The sequence below is a fragment of the Aspergillus steynii genome (assembly GCF_002849105.1).
Source record: "Aspergillus steynii IBT 23096 chromosome Unknown P170scaffold_4, whole genome shotgun sequence".
NCBI classification, from domain to species: Eukaryota; Fungi; Ascomycota; class Eurotiomycetes; order Eurotiales; family Aspergillaceae; genus Aspergillus; species Aspergillus steynii.
Window position 1 is genome coordinate 3,147,541 of NW_020194401.1, and position 15,500 is coordinate 3,163,040.

General features: G+C 52.6%; 5 protein-coding genes across 5 annotated transcripts; 2 read left to right on the forward strand and 3 right to left on the reverse strand.

Annotated features, from left to right (window-relative positions):
* Window positions 1-1,662: 1,662 nt before the first annotated feature.
* P170DRAFT_384693 (UDP-N-acetylglucosamine diphosphorylase) lies at window positions 1,663-3,683 on the reverse strand. The gene is made up of 3 exons (XM_024845686.1): window positions 2,703-3,683; window positions 1,889-2,623; window positions 1,663-1,817 (listed from the first exon to the last, which is right to left on the reverse strand). The coding sequence occupies exons 1-3, from the start codon at window positions 3,423-3,425 to the stop codon at window positions 1,746-1,748; spliced, it is 1,530 nt and encodes a 509-aa protein (XP_024704894.1). The 5' UTR covers window positions 3,426-3,683; the 3' UTR covers window positions 1,663-1,745.
* A 229-nt stretch (window positions 3,684-3,912) lies between these two features.
* Window positions 3,913-5,421, reverse strand: P170DRAFT_475888 (cyclophilin-like protein; the record flags this gene model as incomplete). Its single annotated transcript, XM_024853297.1, has 3 exons — window positions 3,913-4,311; window positions 4,374-4,570; window positions 4,650-5,421. 3 exons carry the CDS (start codon window positions 5,419-5,421, stop codon window positions 3,913-3,915), a joined length of 1,368 nt encoding a protein of 455 aa, XP_024704895.1.
* Window positions 5,422-8,828: 3,407 nt separating this feature from the next.
* Window positions 8,829-10,494, forward strand: P170DRAFT_475889 (uncharacterized protein; the record flags this gene model as incomplete). Its single annotated transcript, XM_024853298.1, has 3 exons — window positions 8,829-9,026; window positions 9,097-9,204; window positions 9,277-10,494. 3 exons carry the CDS (start codon window positions 8,829-8,831, stop codon window positions 10,492-10,494), a joined length of 1,524 nt encoding a protein of 507 aa, XP_024704896.1.
* Window positions 10,495-12,580: 2,086 nt separating this feature from the next.
* On the reverse strand, window positions 12,581-13,688 carry P170DRAFT_437178 (40S ribosomal protein eS24). The gene is made up of 3 exons (XM_024849305.1): window positions 13,594-13,688; window positions 13,001-13,248; window positions 12,581-12,900 (listed from the first exon to the last, which is right to left on the reverse strand). The coding sequence occupies exons 1-3, from the start codon at window positions 13,668-13,670 to the stop codon at window positions 12,824-12,826; spliced, it is 402 nt and encodes a 133-aa protein (XP_024704897.1). The 5' UTR covers window positions 13,671-13,688; the 3' UTR covers window positions 12,581-12,823.
* Window positions 13,689-13,920: 232 nt separating this feature from the next.
* On the forward strand, window positions 13,921-15,473 carry P170DRAFT_437179 (protein-lysine N-methyltransferase). The gene is made up of 3 exons (XM_024849306.1): window positions 13,921-14,895; window positions 15,113-15,248; window positions 15,308-15,473. Exons 1-3 carry the CDS (start codon window positions 14,197-14,199, stop codon window positions 15,433-15,435), a joined length of 963 nt encoding a protein of 320 aa, XP_024704898.1. The 5' UTR covers window positions 13,921-14,196; the 3' UTR covers window positions 15,436-15,473.
* The last annotated feature ends 27 nt before the right edge of the window (window positions 15,474-15,500 follow it).

Sequence of the window (15,500 nt, forward strand, 5' to 3'; positions counted from 1 at the left end):
AGTTGCGCTGAACGACGTTAGGCCAATTCAACCAGAGACGGACTAAGGCGTGGGGTATAGACATACGGCAAGGTGGCCGGGCTGGCTGCAGTTGTAGCAGCGGCCGTTAGCACCGTTCAAACGGAGCGTAGGGCAGTCGGCCTGGACGTGGCCGAGACCCTGGCAGTTGTAGCACTGCTTGGCTAAACAAACATATCAATACCCGTGTACGGTTCGAGGGAGCAGGAGAAAAGCGCTTACTCTCGGTGGTACGAGGACGCGGGCAGCTGCTGGATTCGTGTCCTAGATCGAGGAATCATTAGATGATTCGGTCGAGGTTGTCGGTAACACACATGGCAACATACCAGGCTGCTTGCCTATTCAAGCGTCAATCCATTAGCCAAACGAAAACCAATCGCAACTATGGGGACCGGGTTCACGCACAGTTGTAGCAGAGACGCTCGGACGAAGAGCAGACCTCTACGTCACCCGATTAGCACAATCTCCGCGACAGTCGAATCCATTTGCCGTTTGCCAAAGCAACTAACCAGCATAGTGGCCAATGTTGCCACACTTGTAGCAAGCACGTCGAGACAACAACATTTTGTCGGTATAGTAAGCTGCGAAGAGAGAAGAGCGCCCGTCAGTCACTCAGTTTCATCCATTGGTATTGCGACTCCAGCCGCTCGAAGCATTCGTGCGCATCACATGAAGGTGTCGATAGACTGATTGGGTGCATTCAAGTTGCAGGCGGTTGCTTTCCAAGTCGAATATTCCATTTTGCAAAACCAGACGGTGTCTTCAAGGATAAAAATAGAAAACCAAAAAAGGACGATCGGTCGAGAAGGGTAGCAAAAGCGCAGCGAAAGCGAGCAAGAATCGGAGTTGCGCAATGCGCAGCAGATGCAACGAGAGCCAGAGTCACGGGACGACGGTCGACGAGAGACTCACACTTCTTTTGAAATCCACAACAAGCTTCAGATCACCTTGACAAGAAAGCTGTTCCGACTGTCAGCTTGAGAACCTTGGAGGAGCAGCACTTTCAACCGCCCACTGTCGAGACTCGGAAAAGGTGGGCTGACAAAGACAAGCGACTAAAAAAAAAAAAAAAAAAAAAAAGGACCAGACGATTCACAGCACACAAATCGCTAAAAAAAAAAAGACCACACTTACAGCAACTCTCCTCACGACACTCCAATCCCTCCTAGGCCTCGGAGCTAAATGCGATATGCGATATGCGACAGAGAAAAGATACGGATGGTTCCAACGTTCCGGAGGAAAAGCCGCTGCCCACAAAAGACGTAAGAAATAATCGATCGGAACAAGCGACGAGGCTAAACAGGGAAAGGCGGGGCCTCGTCCTTTCAAGGTCGGTTTGCACTGGAGGGACCTTTCTCTGGCCCGGGTCTACCGTCGATGCTTCTCGTCGAGACTTGGAAATGTTCTCTACTCTCCACTATCTTCCATTCGCACTACATATTCCGAGGACTTCCGAGCGTCGTGGTCGGCACCGTCGTGGAAGTGGAAGTGGAAGTGGTCGACTCCCCCGCGCCGGAATGATTGGCACGGGACGCACGGCCTGAGGCACATGTTCCCGCGGATTGGCGCCTTAGTCATCTGTCAATTAATTCCCCGATGCCCGGCAGAAACTACGGAGTAGGTATAGGTAGGTACTGGGAGTAAATGTACTTCATTCATGCATATATTACTAGGTCGATGCATCCGACAGTTGAACCAAAACATAAATCACTTGCATCCCGTCCCCCTTACTCTTCCTTCTCAATCACGGCGGGGGCCTTGATTTCACGGCCCTGCAGGAACTCGAGTCCCTCGCCGCCCTGTGCCATTCAATCCGCGTTAGCATAGAGTTCAATCCGTAAAACCAGAAGAGAGCTGCAGGAACACTTACGTAGCTGATCAACGGGGACACCTCGACGCCCACCGACTCGTCCTCGGTGACAACCACACCGCCGGCCTTCTCGATCCATCGCTGGCCCTGCTTCATGATGTCCCGCTTGCTGGTGTCCTGGTCATCCTCCCCGGTGCCCTTGGCGTTCTTCAACGGCGAGAACTCGTCCTCACGGCGCACCTCGATCGAGGCGAACTTCTCCAGAGGCGTCAAGGGGAAGACGTCAAAGACGAACTGTTCCAGCTTGACTCCGTTGGGCTTCTCGGGCTTGAAAGCCTCGCCGGTCTCGGCCAGGATGCAAGGGATCTTCTTGCGGGCCACGTGGTGGGGCAGCTTGTGCGCCCAGGTCTCGATCGAGTCGAAGAACCGGAAGGAGTAGTAGTGGTTGACGATGTTGGCAGCACGGAACTTCAAGACGTCGGGCTGCTTGGGGTCCTTGGCCTCGGCGGTCTCCTGGTCGATCTCCGAGTATTCGACCACGTCGGGCTTGCCGTTCTTCTGCAGGATCAATCCCACCGACTCGGTGGCGTTACGCTTGCGGACAACCTTGGTGGCAATGTCGACGTCCTTCGAGGCGGCAAATCCAATGAACACGGGGTCGGCAACCTTGACCAGGCAGTTGTCGACGCAGTAGGTGTGGATGTGCTGGATGCCACGCTTGCGCATGTCCTCGCGCACGCCGGAAGTGAGGAGGGCCTGGTAGATTCCACCGTTTCCATCGGGGGCAACGGCAACCTACAAAATGGGTTGACACCGGTCAGACTTCGATTTCCTCCGAATGGGGGTTGACAAAAGGGCCGAAGGGACCACATACCTTAGACTTGGACTCCATCATGATCTTTCCCTCGTTAGAAATGCAGGGCAGAACACCCTGCTCAAAGATGACCACATTGCTCGAGCTCAGGCCAAAGTATTGGTTCTTCTGGAAGAACTCCTCCGTGGGCTTGCGGGTAGGTCCGCTGGTCATCACGTACCAAGGAATCACGGCCTCCTTGCCGGAAACCTTCTGGGCCAGCTGCTGGAGCTTGGCAATGCGCTCGGCTTGGATCTGGAAGAGGGACTTCTGGCTGGGCAGCTCGATGTTGAAGCAGCCCTTGGGGGCGGAGCTTCCCAGACGAGTACCCTGGCCACCAGCCATCAGGACGACCGCAACCTTGTTCTCGGCGACGAACTGGAGACCCTCATCATACCACTTCTGAATATCCTTGGGGTCGGAGTCGAGAATGGAGGCCGTGGCCACGTCGGGCAGAGGTTCGAGGGAAACGGGGCCCTCCTGGGATTTGGCGGGGTTCAGAGCCTTGTCGGCCAGCTCGTTGATGCGGGTGGGGTTGAAGTTGTTCAGCTGGTGGAAGAGCTGAGTCTTCTCGGCGGGCTGCAGTTCGTTGACGAACGCAAACAGATGCCCTTGTCCGGCGTCGGTGTACTTCTGCTGCAGCTGCTGGAACTCTTCGGTGGAAGGCTGACGAGGGGCATCCTCGGCGTGGCCCGAGAGTTTGTCCACGATGTTGGAGACGGTCTCTTTGATAGCGGCAGCCATGATGGGCGATGATATTTATTTATTTACGAAAGAGGAGGGTCGGGTATCTCAAATAATCAAACAAGAGATGAACGGGAGGAAGGGGAGGGAGGGAGAAGAAGAGAGGGAGGGACAAGAATCAAGATTTAAGAACGAGAGAAAACAAGGGAGGAAGAGCAGAGGAGGGGGAGGGGGGGTTTTATTTAATCGGCCACGCGGGGTGAAGCTGAAGCTTAGGTTTCGCAAATCCCCTGACCGCCACGGCAACGCAATTTGTTCTTTTCTTGGGTTTCTGGTTGTCTGGTGTCTGGTTCAGACCATCTAATAATATTCGAATAATTCTCTATTCTTAGGGACTGGCATCCATGGACAGCCACCACGCCGATGCGACCGGCCAATCACGTCGCCCACGGCGGGGTGCGCCGTCGAGAAGCGTCGTGGGGCCGGTTTCACCGACTCTCTCGCTAGTGCAAAATCCAAAGCCTCCATTGATGATTGCTTCTATTTATTATCGTCGCCGGTACCGATCGTCACTGCGGCCATCTCGCGCTCGTCGCTCGCGCTCGTAGGGTCGATTGCGATTCTTCTCCCGCGGAGGACTACGGCTGTATGATCGATCACGGTACCGATCCCGATTGGAATTGCGTCGCGGACTTCGACTGGGCCTCCGCTCACGATAGGACTCTCCCCTGGGAGGACTCCGACTGCTGCGTCGTTCGCGAGAGACCGACCGTCGTTTCTGATCACGCTTCTCAAATACCATGGAATAATCCTCCCGTTGACGGGGGTTGTCGGACGTCCGGTACTGACGCTTTTTCTCCAGGCCAGCTACGCCACCAAAGCCTCCCCGTTGACCACTGCGCTTGGAAATCGTAGCGTTTCGCCAGCTGTCGGATAGTTTTGACACCTATAATGGGTAAAGGATGTATGAGTGAATTGGTCCGAAAGAGGCGGGCACTCTATACTCACACTCTGAGAGAAATCCACGTGGATGCGATGGTCATCGATCAGCACGCCTTGCATCTTGAAGTAGGCTTGTTCACAATCCTTCTGGTTTTCAAACTCAATAAAGGCATATTGTAGACTGTCTCCGGTCCGTTTATCCCGGATAACCTCGCATGATAGGATGCGACCAAAGCGACTAAAGATCAAGTTAAGATCCTCATCTAGCCCGATTCGTTAGCGTTCAGCACCAGACGATTCGACAGGCAGAAGGAAAAGAAAAAGAAATGACAAAAATAGTACCTTGCGTGACGGGGTTCAACTTGCAGACAAACAAGACGTTCTCTGGCGGCTTGACCTCGGCAAATGGAAGATCCCCAACCATCTCCAGAGTCAGCGCCTGAGCTCTTGCCTCCCGCTCTCGGCGAAGTGTCTCCATAGATTCTTCATCCATGTTGTCATCCAGATCCTCATCATCGGCAATCCGCACAGTCGCGAGCTGCGCCTTCGACGGTACAGGGCTTTCTGGCGGCTCCGTCAGGCCCGGGGGGTCGTCGAAAGGATCGTCCAGGACGACTGTATGGCGAATTCGGATGTCCTTCAGCGGTCGTCCGCGATCGTCGATGAAGGAATCGTTGACCTTTTCGAGGACATCGAACCCTTCCACCACCTTTCCAAACACTGCCGCTTTGCCGTCCAGGTAGTCCAGGTTGTCTCCTAGCGTCACAATGAACTGACTCGCAGCGAGGCGTAGATCGTCGTCGTGAGGCGACGGGACCGTAGCCATACTGACGGTTCCGCGCTCGTCATGTTTCAACTTCGGGGGGATCTCGAGGGGAAAGGTTCTCTTCGACGGGCCGTCTAGAAGACCCCAAATCGACGAGCCGCCGTCGCTTTCGGAGGAGTCGGGGCCAATGGGGTCGCCGGTCTGAAATGTAAAGCCTTTTTGCACGCTGTGAACGGGCGAGAAATTATAGTACTTGACTTTACATAGCTTTAGGAAGCTAGAGCGAGAAAAATGAACGGCTTTAGTTTCGGGTTCAGCTACTCGACATTGCATACGCACCACGGCCATGGCGTTTTACAGTCAACGACGGGGCAGACCTACTTTTCACATGGTTTCGGAGACTCATCGACCAGGAGGTCAATGACAATGTCACCGAGAGAAGTTTCTAGTAGTACGCTCATGGCGCTCTACCGGCAGCTGCGCGATGCGACGACCAACGGTGCGCGAGCAGAGGGGAAACAAAGAGGAAATCCGACAGGTCAAAAAATTTGGAATTGGCCGGGGGGTAGAGAAAAACAGGTCAAATCAAATAATTCGGGGGCAAATCGAAATCGAATTAAAAGCTTGAGCCGAGTGGAGCGATAATGAGCTGCAGGAGAGCTCAACGAGAGGGAAAGAGAGAAAGAAAGAGCGCGCGAGCAATGAATTAACGAATGATTGATGACGGCAAATTGACTAAGCAGCAGCCGTCAAACGCGTCGATCCGCAGGGATTCCCTTCCCTTTCCTTGCCTCCTCTTCGGGTTTCCCTCTCTTCTCCTGCTCTTTGGTTTCGTCTCTTTCGAGGTTCTCGATCGCGGGTGGGTGACAGTCATACGACTGCTGCAAATAATAAATGGTTTGATGCTCAGTGACTCCGCACGTCTTCGACTCTCTCGAGGGACTCCTAACTTTCGGATCGTCCATCCGGCGCTCTACTGTGTAACGACTGCTCTTCTGATCCCAACGGCATATCTTCCGGTACACCCGTTGGACAAGAAAGTCAGTCTAGGGGGTAAAGGACAACGGGCCTGAACGCAGGCTTCGGCGGGCCGCTGTTTGTTCGGAAATTTCGCGCAAGATGGTCGATTCCAGAGGTATCTGGATGATCTGCTTCCATCGGAGTATACGTCGAGTCTTGATACTCCGTACCGTGAAATAATACCCAAGCGCTACTTTGATCGACATTTTAGCACTAAGATTACCTACCAGACTATCAGAGTACCAAAGCTAGAATCAGATCTTGGCTTGGAGCACGAAATGAAAACGCAGAGCGAAGCTAATGTGGCACCGCTGCTTGACCGTTCTTTTCTGCCTTCAGCACAGCGTTTCACAACAGAGGCGTTGGAAAATAAAACGGTCGGTCTCCTGCAGGCCGGTCCCAACAGCTAGTCAATAGACCTGGCGTTTTTAGTTTTACTAACCTTCCTCCCCCCTCGTACAAACTCGGTGGCGATGCTAGCATTTCTCCCTGGGAAGACACGTGGTGGGGGTTTCGTTTCTTTATCTATCAATTTTATTCACTCTCTTGACCCTTCTACTCCCTCTGGATCTTTCAGGGCTAACGAGTGACGAGCAAGTCTGACTGGCTCTGGGCATTCGGTGGCTGGGCCTATTGCCAATAGCAGGCCCTCACCAACCAAACAGTTGACCATGATTCGCATTCTCCGCCTTCAAATTTTAATATCGTTATCGTTATTTTATTTCATTCTGAGTGGTCCTCACAAACACCATCCGTCAAACTGAGTTTTTTCTTGACTATGAAGGCTGAATGGGGAACGACGAAGCCCGTTGGCTTTCTCTCTGAATCCTTTGAAAGGGCTGAATTGAAACCGTTCCAATCAAGGCTGGCCATCGAATCTTGGTTTGAGCACAGGCGAATGGTAATGGACCTAACGAGCTACGTCAGGCAGAATCTTTCAGGCCCCTGAACCCCGTGCATACTGATCTCTCGGGGCCCACGCCCTTGTCATCCCAATTTGATGGCGCCGGTGGATCGTTATACTTAATTTTATCGCTAAATTGGATTTCTTTTTCTTGACCTTGCCCTTCTATGGGCCCCTTAATTTCAAGCAGCTTCTTCGCCCGTTTAACACAAACTACGGGCAGATTTGGAATCGTTTCAGAAGAAAGAGACCCGGAGAGAGGTACGCCAATGTTTTCTTTCCAGAAAAAAAGGGGGTGCTCAGAGAAGGACGACGTAACTTGATGCACAGATGCAGATCCAGCCCGGTGACCTGGACACAGGTTTGAAGTCGGTCCATTTCTGCCAGGGCTTCGTTCTGGTCCGTCTTGGCTACTCCGTACTAAGCCTCAATCGCCCTCCATGAGATTGAGGTGATCTAATCGACCTGACCTGGTGCTCTAATCATCGCCTTGCCTATGAGACATTGGTGTAATCCTTTGGTCAAACTCGTTTGCAAGAGTCCACCCTCCTTTCCAATCCTTGTTTGAAATTATTTTATCATTGAAACTATTATTATTATTTGACTACCGTCTACTAATTGATGGGTCTCTCAAAGGGGCACCGTCGTTGCTCAAACCTGCATCGCAAAAAAAAAAAAAAAAATAGTAATAATAACGATCATCATGACTTGTCAAAAGTACTGCTGAGCCGAGTTTGGGCCGCCGCAAAGCAATTCAGTTTGTTTGATATCGAAGACTGCCAAAGCCGAGCCAATAGGCGTCCCAACCATCCAGGATTCCAACGAGCAAACATTTTCCCCACAGCCGTTTCTTTCCAACCCCCAATAAATACATTTGGCTGGGGGAATTCCTGCAAACGTAATCGGCGGCTGTCCGCTCAGCGACAGCATGCAGCCTGATATTGGCGTTGCTTATCACGTCAAGTCTGGCTGGGGCGTCCCCCGCTGTTCAAAGACGGCGCTGGTGAAAAAGCAGAGCAGCTGTGGACCCTGGCTGCCCGTCGATTGGTTAGAACTTACTCGCAGCAGCGATCATTCTCTCCCAGTTTTCAGCTTGACTCGTTCTGGCCAACATCAGGTCATTGTACGACGTTACAGTGGGACAAACCTCAGACCACCGGGGTATTCTGGCCGTCCAGCCTGCTATCAGGACTCACCATGCTGCTGGGGCATCCAGCCTAGGTGGTCCTTCCATTTTGTTCCATTTTGTTTACAGAACCAAAAATTGAAATGCCACAACGGCAGTCTGCATGGGGACTGGGTACGACAAAGCAGAGGAGGATCAAATACCAAATGAGTACCTCTTCTGCATGATGAAAGGAGTGGGTGGGATCCTCATTCCTGGAATCTTCTGGTTCCAGAAGAGGTTATGATCGGTCGAAACGTCCATCAACGAATCAACGGGGCATTGTAGGGCTTGGACCAACAAGAGGGGAGCAAGTAAAAAAATCAAATCAAATCACGAAAACCCGACAAAAAAATTAAAAAAATAAAATGAAACGAATCCAAAAGGAACCGTCAGGGCAAAAAGAAAAGACTGACACATGGACCTTAAAATCTGACCTTGCTTCCGACTTAAGCCCTCCTCGTCCTTCCCGGTTCCTTTTTGAATACTAGACAGTAGATGGAGCATGTTGGACAAGCCATCCCTGATTCAGTGCCCTTTTATGCTTTCGTCCCCCGGCTACCTTTCGCCTGGTGTTTCTTTCGAAGTTTCTTGGACTTGGTTTGACTTTTGGATGTGAGTCTCGGAGGGACTATGATGTTTTCATCCGCACTAATGAACGAAGCAATGGCCCATCCTTTCTATTCTCCCGAGGATGAGGCTGTCTTTGATCAATCTGCAAAGCGAGACCCTCTTTCCGTGTCCCATTCCTTTCGAGGTGATGGGCCCCAGGACCTAATAGACAGGAGCACCGACTGTGTGAGTCCTGTGCCCGATCTAGATGGCAAAGGCCGAAACCCGGCGCGTCGTCGAATCCAGGTTGCAGTAAGTACTGTTCAACTCTCATGCATACTCTCTTGGGTGTGGACAGGATCCATTTCTTACCGTCAAATAGTGTCAGCGATGTCGGAAAAGAAAGATCAAATGCAGCGGCGACATGGGCAATAGCAGAGGCTGCTCAAATTGTGTTAGTGCTGGAAATACCAACTGCCAATTCTTGAGGGTGAGAGAACCATCATGCCACTGGATAGCGAGAAAGATGTTTGTGATATATGTGCTAAGACGACAACCCAAGGTGAATTCGTCCATGCTGCAGACAAAAGTGACTGGTTGGCCGTATGCCGCGATGAACGCCGCAATCTCTTCATCCCAGAGGATAGGCTTCTATGCGCCTCCTATTACCCCAAAGATGGGTGGCCCACTGCCAGTCCATCCGTCCTTTCGTGCTGCCTCGATTTCACGACATGTGCCAACTACCTACGAGATGGGACCCGCCGATTCTCCATATCCCTACGGTCGTCAGCCTTTTGGAATAGATCATGCCATCAATTACGAGGACGAGTCCTCGGAGGCGTATAGTAATCCCCAGTCCTCGGCATACATGATCCCCAGCACGCCTGCGACTGTTCTTGCAGACTACTGCGAAATCCCATGGAACCCCAAGGCCTGGAATTCTGGCGGTGCCAGTTTTAACCGAGGCCCGAATCCTCATGTCTTGTTCTCAGCTCCAGAATCTGAAGGCAGCGTGCACCCACCAGCTTATCCGTACCTGATCTCGACACCAGGGGGTACCCCATCGACTGACCCGTCATCCGGGGCACCTCTGTTGGCGCCTTTGTCGCCCGAAGGGCAGGGGACCGATCGGACTCTTCCCAATCCTACCGGCCGCTATCATGTCGGCCTTTCGAGTCTACCGACCTCGCCGGAAGTCATCTCAGGCTTGCCTCTTCCCCTAGACTATAGGGTATCCAATGCCTGGAGCAGCTGCAAAGGCGCTACTAACGGTGGTGCTCGCACCCCCGGGCCGCCGATGTCGAACGGAGGCTCGCTGGGTTCCAGTCCTCTGGCTCGGACGAAGCCGTTTCCTCCCAACACACACGATGCGGTACTGGGATTCTTGCCCTTGACTACGGTAGGGACACCGTCACCATTGCTGTCATCCAGCGGCACATTCACTACCTCCACACTGGATGCGTCCGATTCGGGGGATGAAATCCGTGGCAACGACACCCGATTCACGAGGGCCCTGTCTCGCGAGAATAGCCGCCTGCTGTCCATCGGGGAGGGCAGCTCGGACACCTACCGGTATATCACGACCGAAAAGGCGAACAAGAAATGCTCCGAGGCGGGTGATTCCGGCCGGCCTGGGACATTGCTGAATGGGCTTCCCTATACGCGGCCCAAGCCATCGGACTATGAAGTTCCCTTGCCGTACGGTGCTCTTTCAACGGAAGCATCGACAGAGGTGCACCGGGCTCCAGTCCCCGCCCTGAGTAAACCAGGAACGTTCTGATGCATGAACGCCGAGTCGCTGGGGCCATCCTGCGTCGGACGGAATCCGACTGCTGGCGTCTACAGGCCAAGTCCAGCGGCAACGGTTGCTCTGCGCACAACATCGGGGACGAAAATCAAATAAATCCCGCACTTGACGTTCCCCTGTTCTCTCTCTCTCTTTCTCTATTGCCACTCTAGATGATCTTCGTTTCAGTTGTTTCGATCCCTTTTCATTCCACCCGTCTCTTTCCCTGTCGTTCTGGACGACTGGGATGATTCCAAATATCACCCTTGACTGTACTACTTCCTTGGAACATCCATTAATGTCTGCTTACTGTTTGTCATCATTTTAAGAACCCAGAAAAAAGAAACGAAAGAAAAAAAGAAAGTCAATGTTACACTAATACTGGGGCTGGGGCTGGGCTGGGCTGGCAGGAGTGTGGTTGCATTTAGGGTCGGCAATCTCTTTCATTCTCGTTTCTCCATCGTTTTATTTTTATTCCACTTTGATTTTGACTTTGACTTTGACGTGCTCGAACAGGGCCGGACCGCAGTTCCCAGGGCGGCAGATTTGGGCGTTTTCAGCTCGTTGGTGTTTCTTTGTTTCCTCACGGCGGTTATGCGTGCGTTTCCTGGATTTCTGTTTGTGTTGCCTTTTCTCTCTTGTCGTCTGTCTGGTTTTGTGATCCATTATTCTTGACTCGTTGATACCACCGCCTAATTGGGATCGGCGCATAGTGTGGCTCTTGTCTAACATTTTGTTCATTTTTTTTTTTCTTTTTCCTACTCTGTTTTTTTAACGGCGAAGCCAGTCGGTCATACTTCATTCCTTTGACAGCAACAAAGAAATAATCTTAATCTTTCCCTACCTCTCAGTGGTCCACAGAATTCCAAATCATATTCTATGATAAAAATAACCATGACTATGCCAGACAAAGAGACAGGGAATTAAGCTCAAGATGATTCCTTGGCTTATGGTGTTGTTCTTTGCTCTGGTTATCTTGGATCCTTGTTTGTAGATAGACCTACTTACTTACTTGCTCCATGAAGCAGACGCAGACGCAGATACGGTATCTGATTTATTGGGTCTCTACCAGTGAGGGGGGAAGATAAGAGCGAGGAGAATGTTGAGATTGAGTAAGGCCCTTCAATTCAACATGTACGACTCGACAATACCTTCTCTCATTTGGCCCTACAGCCCAGCCCAGCCAGCCCGACTCAGCTGAGACCAGACAGTCCAAGTCCAACCCACAGCTGAACGACACCAGACATAAGAGAAACAGACAAGGGTCTAGACTCCCTCATCTAGAATCCAGAATCCAAACCTAAGCAGCACCTGGGACAAGGCCAAATTAAGGAGCCACCGAGCCAGCAGCGTAAGGCAAGACAGGACAGGGTAAGGCAGGGTAGGGTTACGGCGTGTATCCCCGGGGAAGAAGGGAAGTCTGGTCTGCGCCCTGCTGGGTAGTGAGACTGCACTGGATCCAGCTGGGATGAACATGTCGAGTGTTGGCAGGGAGGGTCGCACCGATCCAGAAGACATGTCTGTGTCTGTGTGTGTCTGGTAAAACAGTCTACGACCTACGCGGCAACACAGCCCAGCCGCCCGTGCCTCTGGATCCGGATGCGTTGGGGCCGAGAGACTTGCGTCGGTGGCACCGGTGATAGGGGAACACTGGATGTTGGGAGGGACGTGTCACGGTGTTTCCAACCGGGTGGTTCCGGGGAGGAACTTAGCTCGAGGGGTCATTCGATGGGAGTTCGATGACGAGTGTGAGAGAGGAAGTTAGGATGAGAATGTAAAAGCAATAACATGGGGAAGTCATTTTATTTTTGTTCAATCCGCCCCATTCCCAGATTCCGAACACCGAGAAGTGATTCTATTCCCCCACAAAACAAAAAAAGAAGTTGATCTCGGGTTGAGTTCAGATCAGATCAGAGAGAAGACAGATGGTGGCGGGTTTGTCAAAGGCTTCAAGTGGGCCTCCTGGAGAGAGAGAGAAGGAAGAAAAAAAAAGGAAGTTCGCTTTTTTAGTTTTTTTCTTTTCTCAAATTGTGTTGTGTTTTTTGTTCAAATCGTCACAAGGGTTGGTTTTCCACGGGTATGATAATCAAACGGGGGCAAGATGGTATAGGTAGTAGCGCTAGCAGTACTGGAACAACACTGGTAGACACCATGGGACCATTTGCTCAGGTCAAACCTATCATACACCCCCACAGGAGGGCCGCCATTATCATTATCATCTTCTCCATCGCTATCGTCCCCAGCCCCTGGCCGCATCCGAGTCCACCTCCAACAACCACCGCCTTCCCATTCACCCAGTCGAGATTCCACCGAGAGAAGGGGTTTAGTTCTTGGCCTTCTTGGGGCCCTTGGTCTTGGCGACACCGCGGAACTTCTTGGAGCGGTTCTTCCGTTGCTTGCCTGTTGTGTCGTGTTAGTTTTCCATCCGCCAGAACTGCTGGTATTTTTTTTATGAAAGGCGGATCCACGCAGTGTAAAAACAGAAGGTGTGTAGACGTACGCTGCTGTCGGCTGGGCTTCTCCACCTTGGTGGCAGCACCGATGCGGACGAGACGGTAGGCAGGCTCGAACTTCTTCAGGGCCTCGGTGGAGTCGTAGACGAGAGCGAAACCAGTGCTCTTGCCACCACCGTACTGCGTACGGAAGCCGAAGACGGAGACCTGGTCCTTGTTGGACTTGTACAGGTCGGCGAGCTTGTCGCGGAGCTCATCCTTGGAGACGTTGGCACGGTTGGGGTGGAGGACGTCCCTATAGTTTTATCGCGTTAGATGACGGAGTTCTGGACAGAGAAATGGAAAATCAAGAAGTGCTGGCTCGGTCGATCGTTGCGATTCCAGATTGCAAATTTCTCAGTTCCCCGCGTATTTGGTTTTCCCTCCCTTTCTTCTCACGGTCGTCGTATCGGAAATGTCTCTTCGAACCCCAGATTTTCATCTTGAATGTTCAAAAAATATCTTGTGCAATATCTCCTCCATCTCTTTCTTCATCTTCATCCCGTCGTAGGTCCAAATTTGCCCCATGCCGAACTGAGATCGCAACCGCCGAGCACAGGAAACGGGGAGAAAAAAGCAAGTAGGATGGTGGAAGTCTTACACGACCATCTGCTTACGACCAAGCAGGGGGTTGCGGATGAACTTGCGAGTCCGCAGGGTAACGGGAGTGTCGGCCATTGTTGCGGGAAATCTGCGTCGTCGAAAGGGACGGAGAAGTTGAGGCGGGTGGGATTGTCGAAGTCGCTGTCGGCGGGCTCGAGATGTTCAAGACAATTTTGGGTTCGTTTCGTTGTGCAGCGTGGGCTCTCGGCTAGCCGTCCCGCTAGCCGGATGGGGTTAGCCTGCACGTGACTGCGGGTCTTCTCTCTACAGAGCATCTCTACAGTATCTCTACCTGTATCTCTACCTCTATCGCTCTCTCTAGACCCTCAGATGCCGCATCCTTCGTGTTCTTAATCATGTCCTCCCTCACCCCCCACGTCGACCTGCTCGCCCGCCATTTCCACGAACAGGTCGACCCCCACCGCCTCCCTCTCCCCCACGGCCGCGCCATCGTCCACCCCGCCGTGCAGAGCACCATCTACGAACAAATGTTCAACGAGGCCTCCCTCTGGCCCATCCCCCCGGTGAACTATCGGGCACGCGTCCTGAAGACGATTCTATCTCGGATTGAAGAAGCGATCAGCGATCCAGAGGAGGATGTATGAAATCCATCCCTTGCCATTTCGTATGCAGAAAAAGAAAAAGATCTATATTCTCATCGACAACCCTCTCCCTCTTTCTTTCTCCCCAGGAAATCCACCCCGACCTCATCGATGCCTGGTCCACCCTAATCTCCCAACCCAAACCGTCCTCCACCATCCAACAAGCCCAACAACTAACCTACATCAAATACACCGCGCCGACACCCCCGCCGGCTACCCCACACCCCTCACCCCCCAGAACCGTGATCACCTCCGAGTCGCGCGGCCTGATCCTCGCCGCCGGCACGACGGGCTTCCGCACCTGGGAAGCCGCCCTCCACCTGGCGACGTACCTGTCCACGCCGGCGGGCGAGGCCCTCGTCGCGGGGAAGAGAGTCATCGAGCTGGGCGCAGGTACCGGCCTCGTGTCGATGTTCTGCGCCGCGTACCTGCGTCCGCGCAGCGTGCTGGCCACGGATCGGGAGCCCGCGCTGATCGAGAATATTCGGGACTGTGCGCGGAGGAGTCTTCTTCCCGAGGGGCAGGGGCAGGGGCAGTTCGGGGCGGCGGTGTGGGAATGGGGCACGCCGTTGGGTGGTGGGAGCGATGATGGTGGTGATGGTGATGAGAACCGTGACCCTGACGGTCCGGCTACACAACCCCGCGGAGATACGAATGAGACACCCGTTGAATTCGACGTTGCACTTGGTGCGGATTTGGTACGTGACCCTCCCCCCCCCTCCTCTTGTATATCCCCGTAGTACACGTTAGGATAAAAGAGTAAGATACCTAGGGTAGGATATATACTAGACCCACCTGATCTAGCATATCTGCCATGTAAATAAAACTCCGTAAAGCATAGGGAACCGGTCCCCAAGCGCAATCTTCAAATGATGAAGGGAAAAGAGGAAAGGACAAACTAACCACCAGAATCAGATCTACGACACCGATCTTATCCCCCTCCTCATCTCCACGCTGCACGATCTCTTCAAGAACTACGGTATCAAGGAGTTCGTCATCGCGGCGACTTTGCGGAATCAGGAGACGTTTCGGACGTTTTTGGACGCGTGTGGTGGGTTTCCTCCCTTTGGTTTCTCTCCCTTACTTTCTACTTGTGCTTACATCCTCTAGAAGAAAATCGGCTCCGGACGGATCAAGTCCCGTTTGAATCGCCCCCGCCGGAGGAGCAAACGGGCTTTTTCCATTCGACGGAGGTTCCCATCCGCATGTATCGCATTACGCAAAAAGAGGATCAATAAACAGGAGCAACCAGGCTGGTGGCCCAGGGATTTGCAAGGTAAAAGATTTGTCATTCACTGTAAAC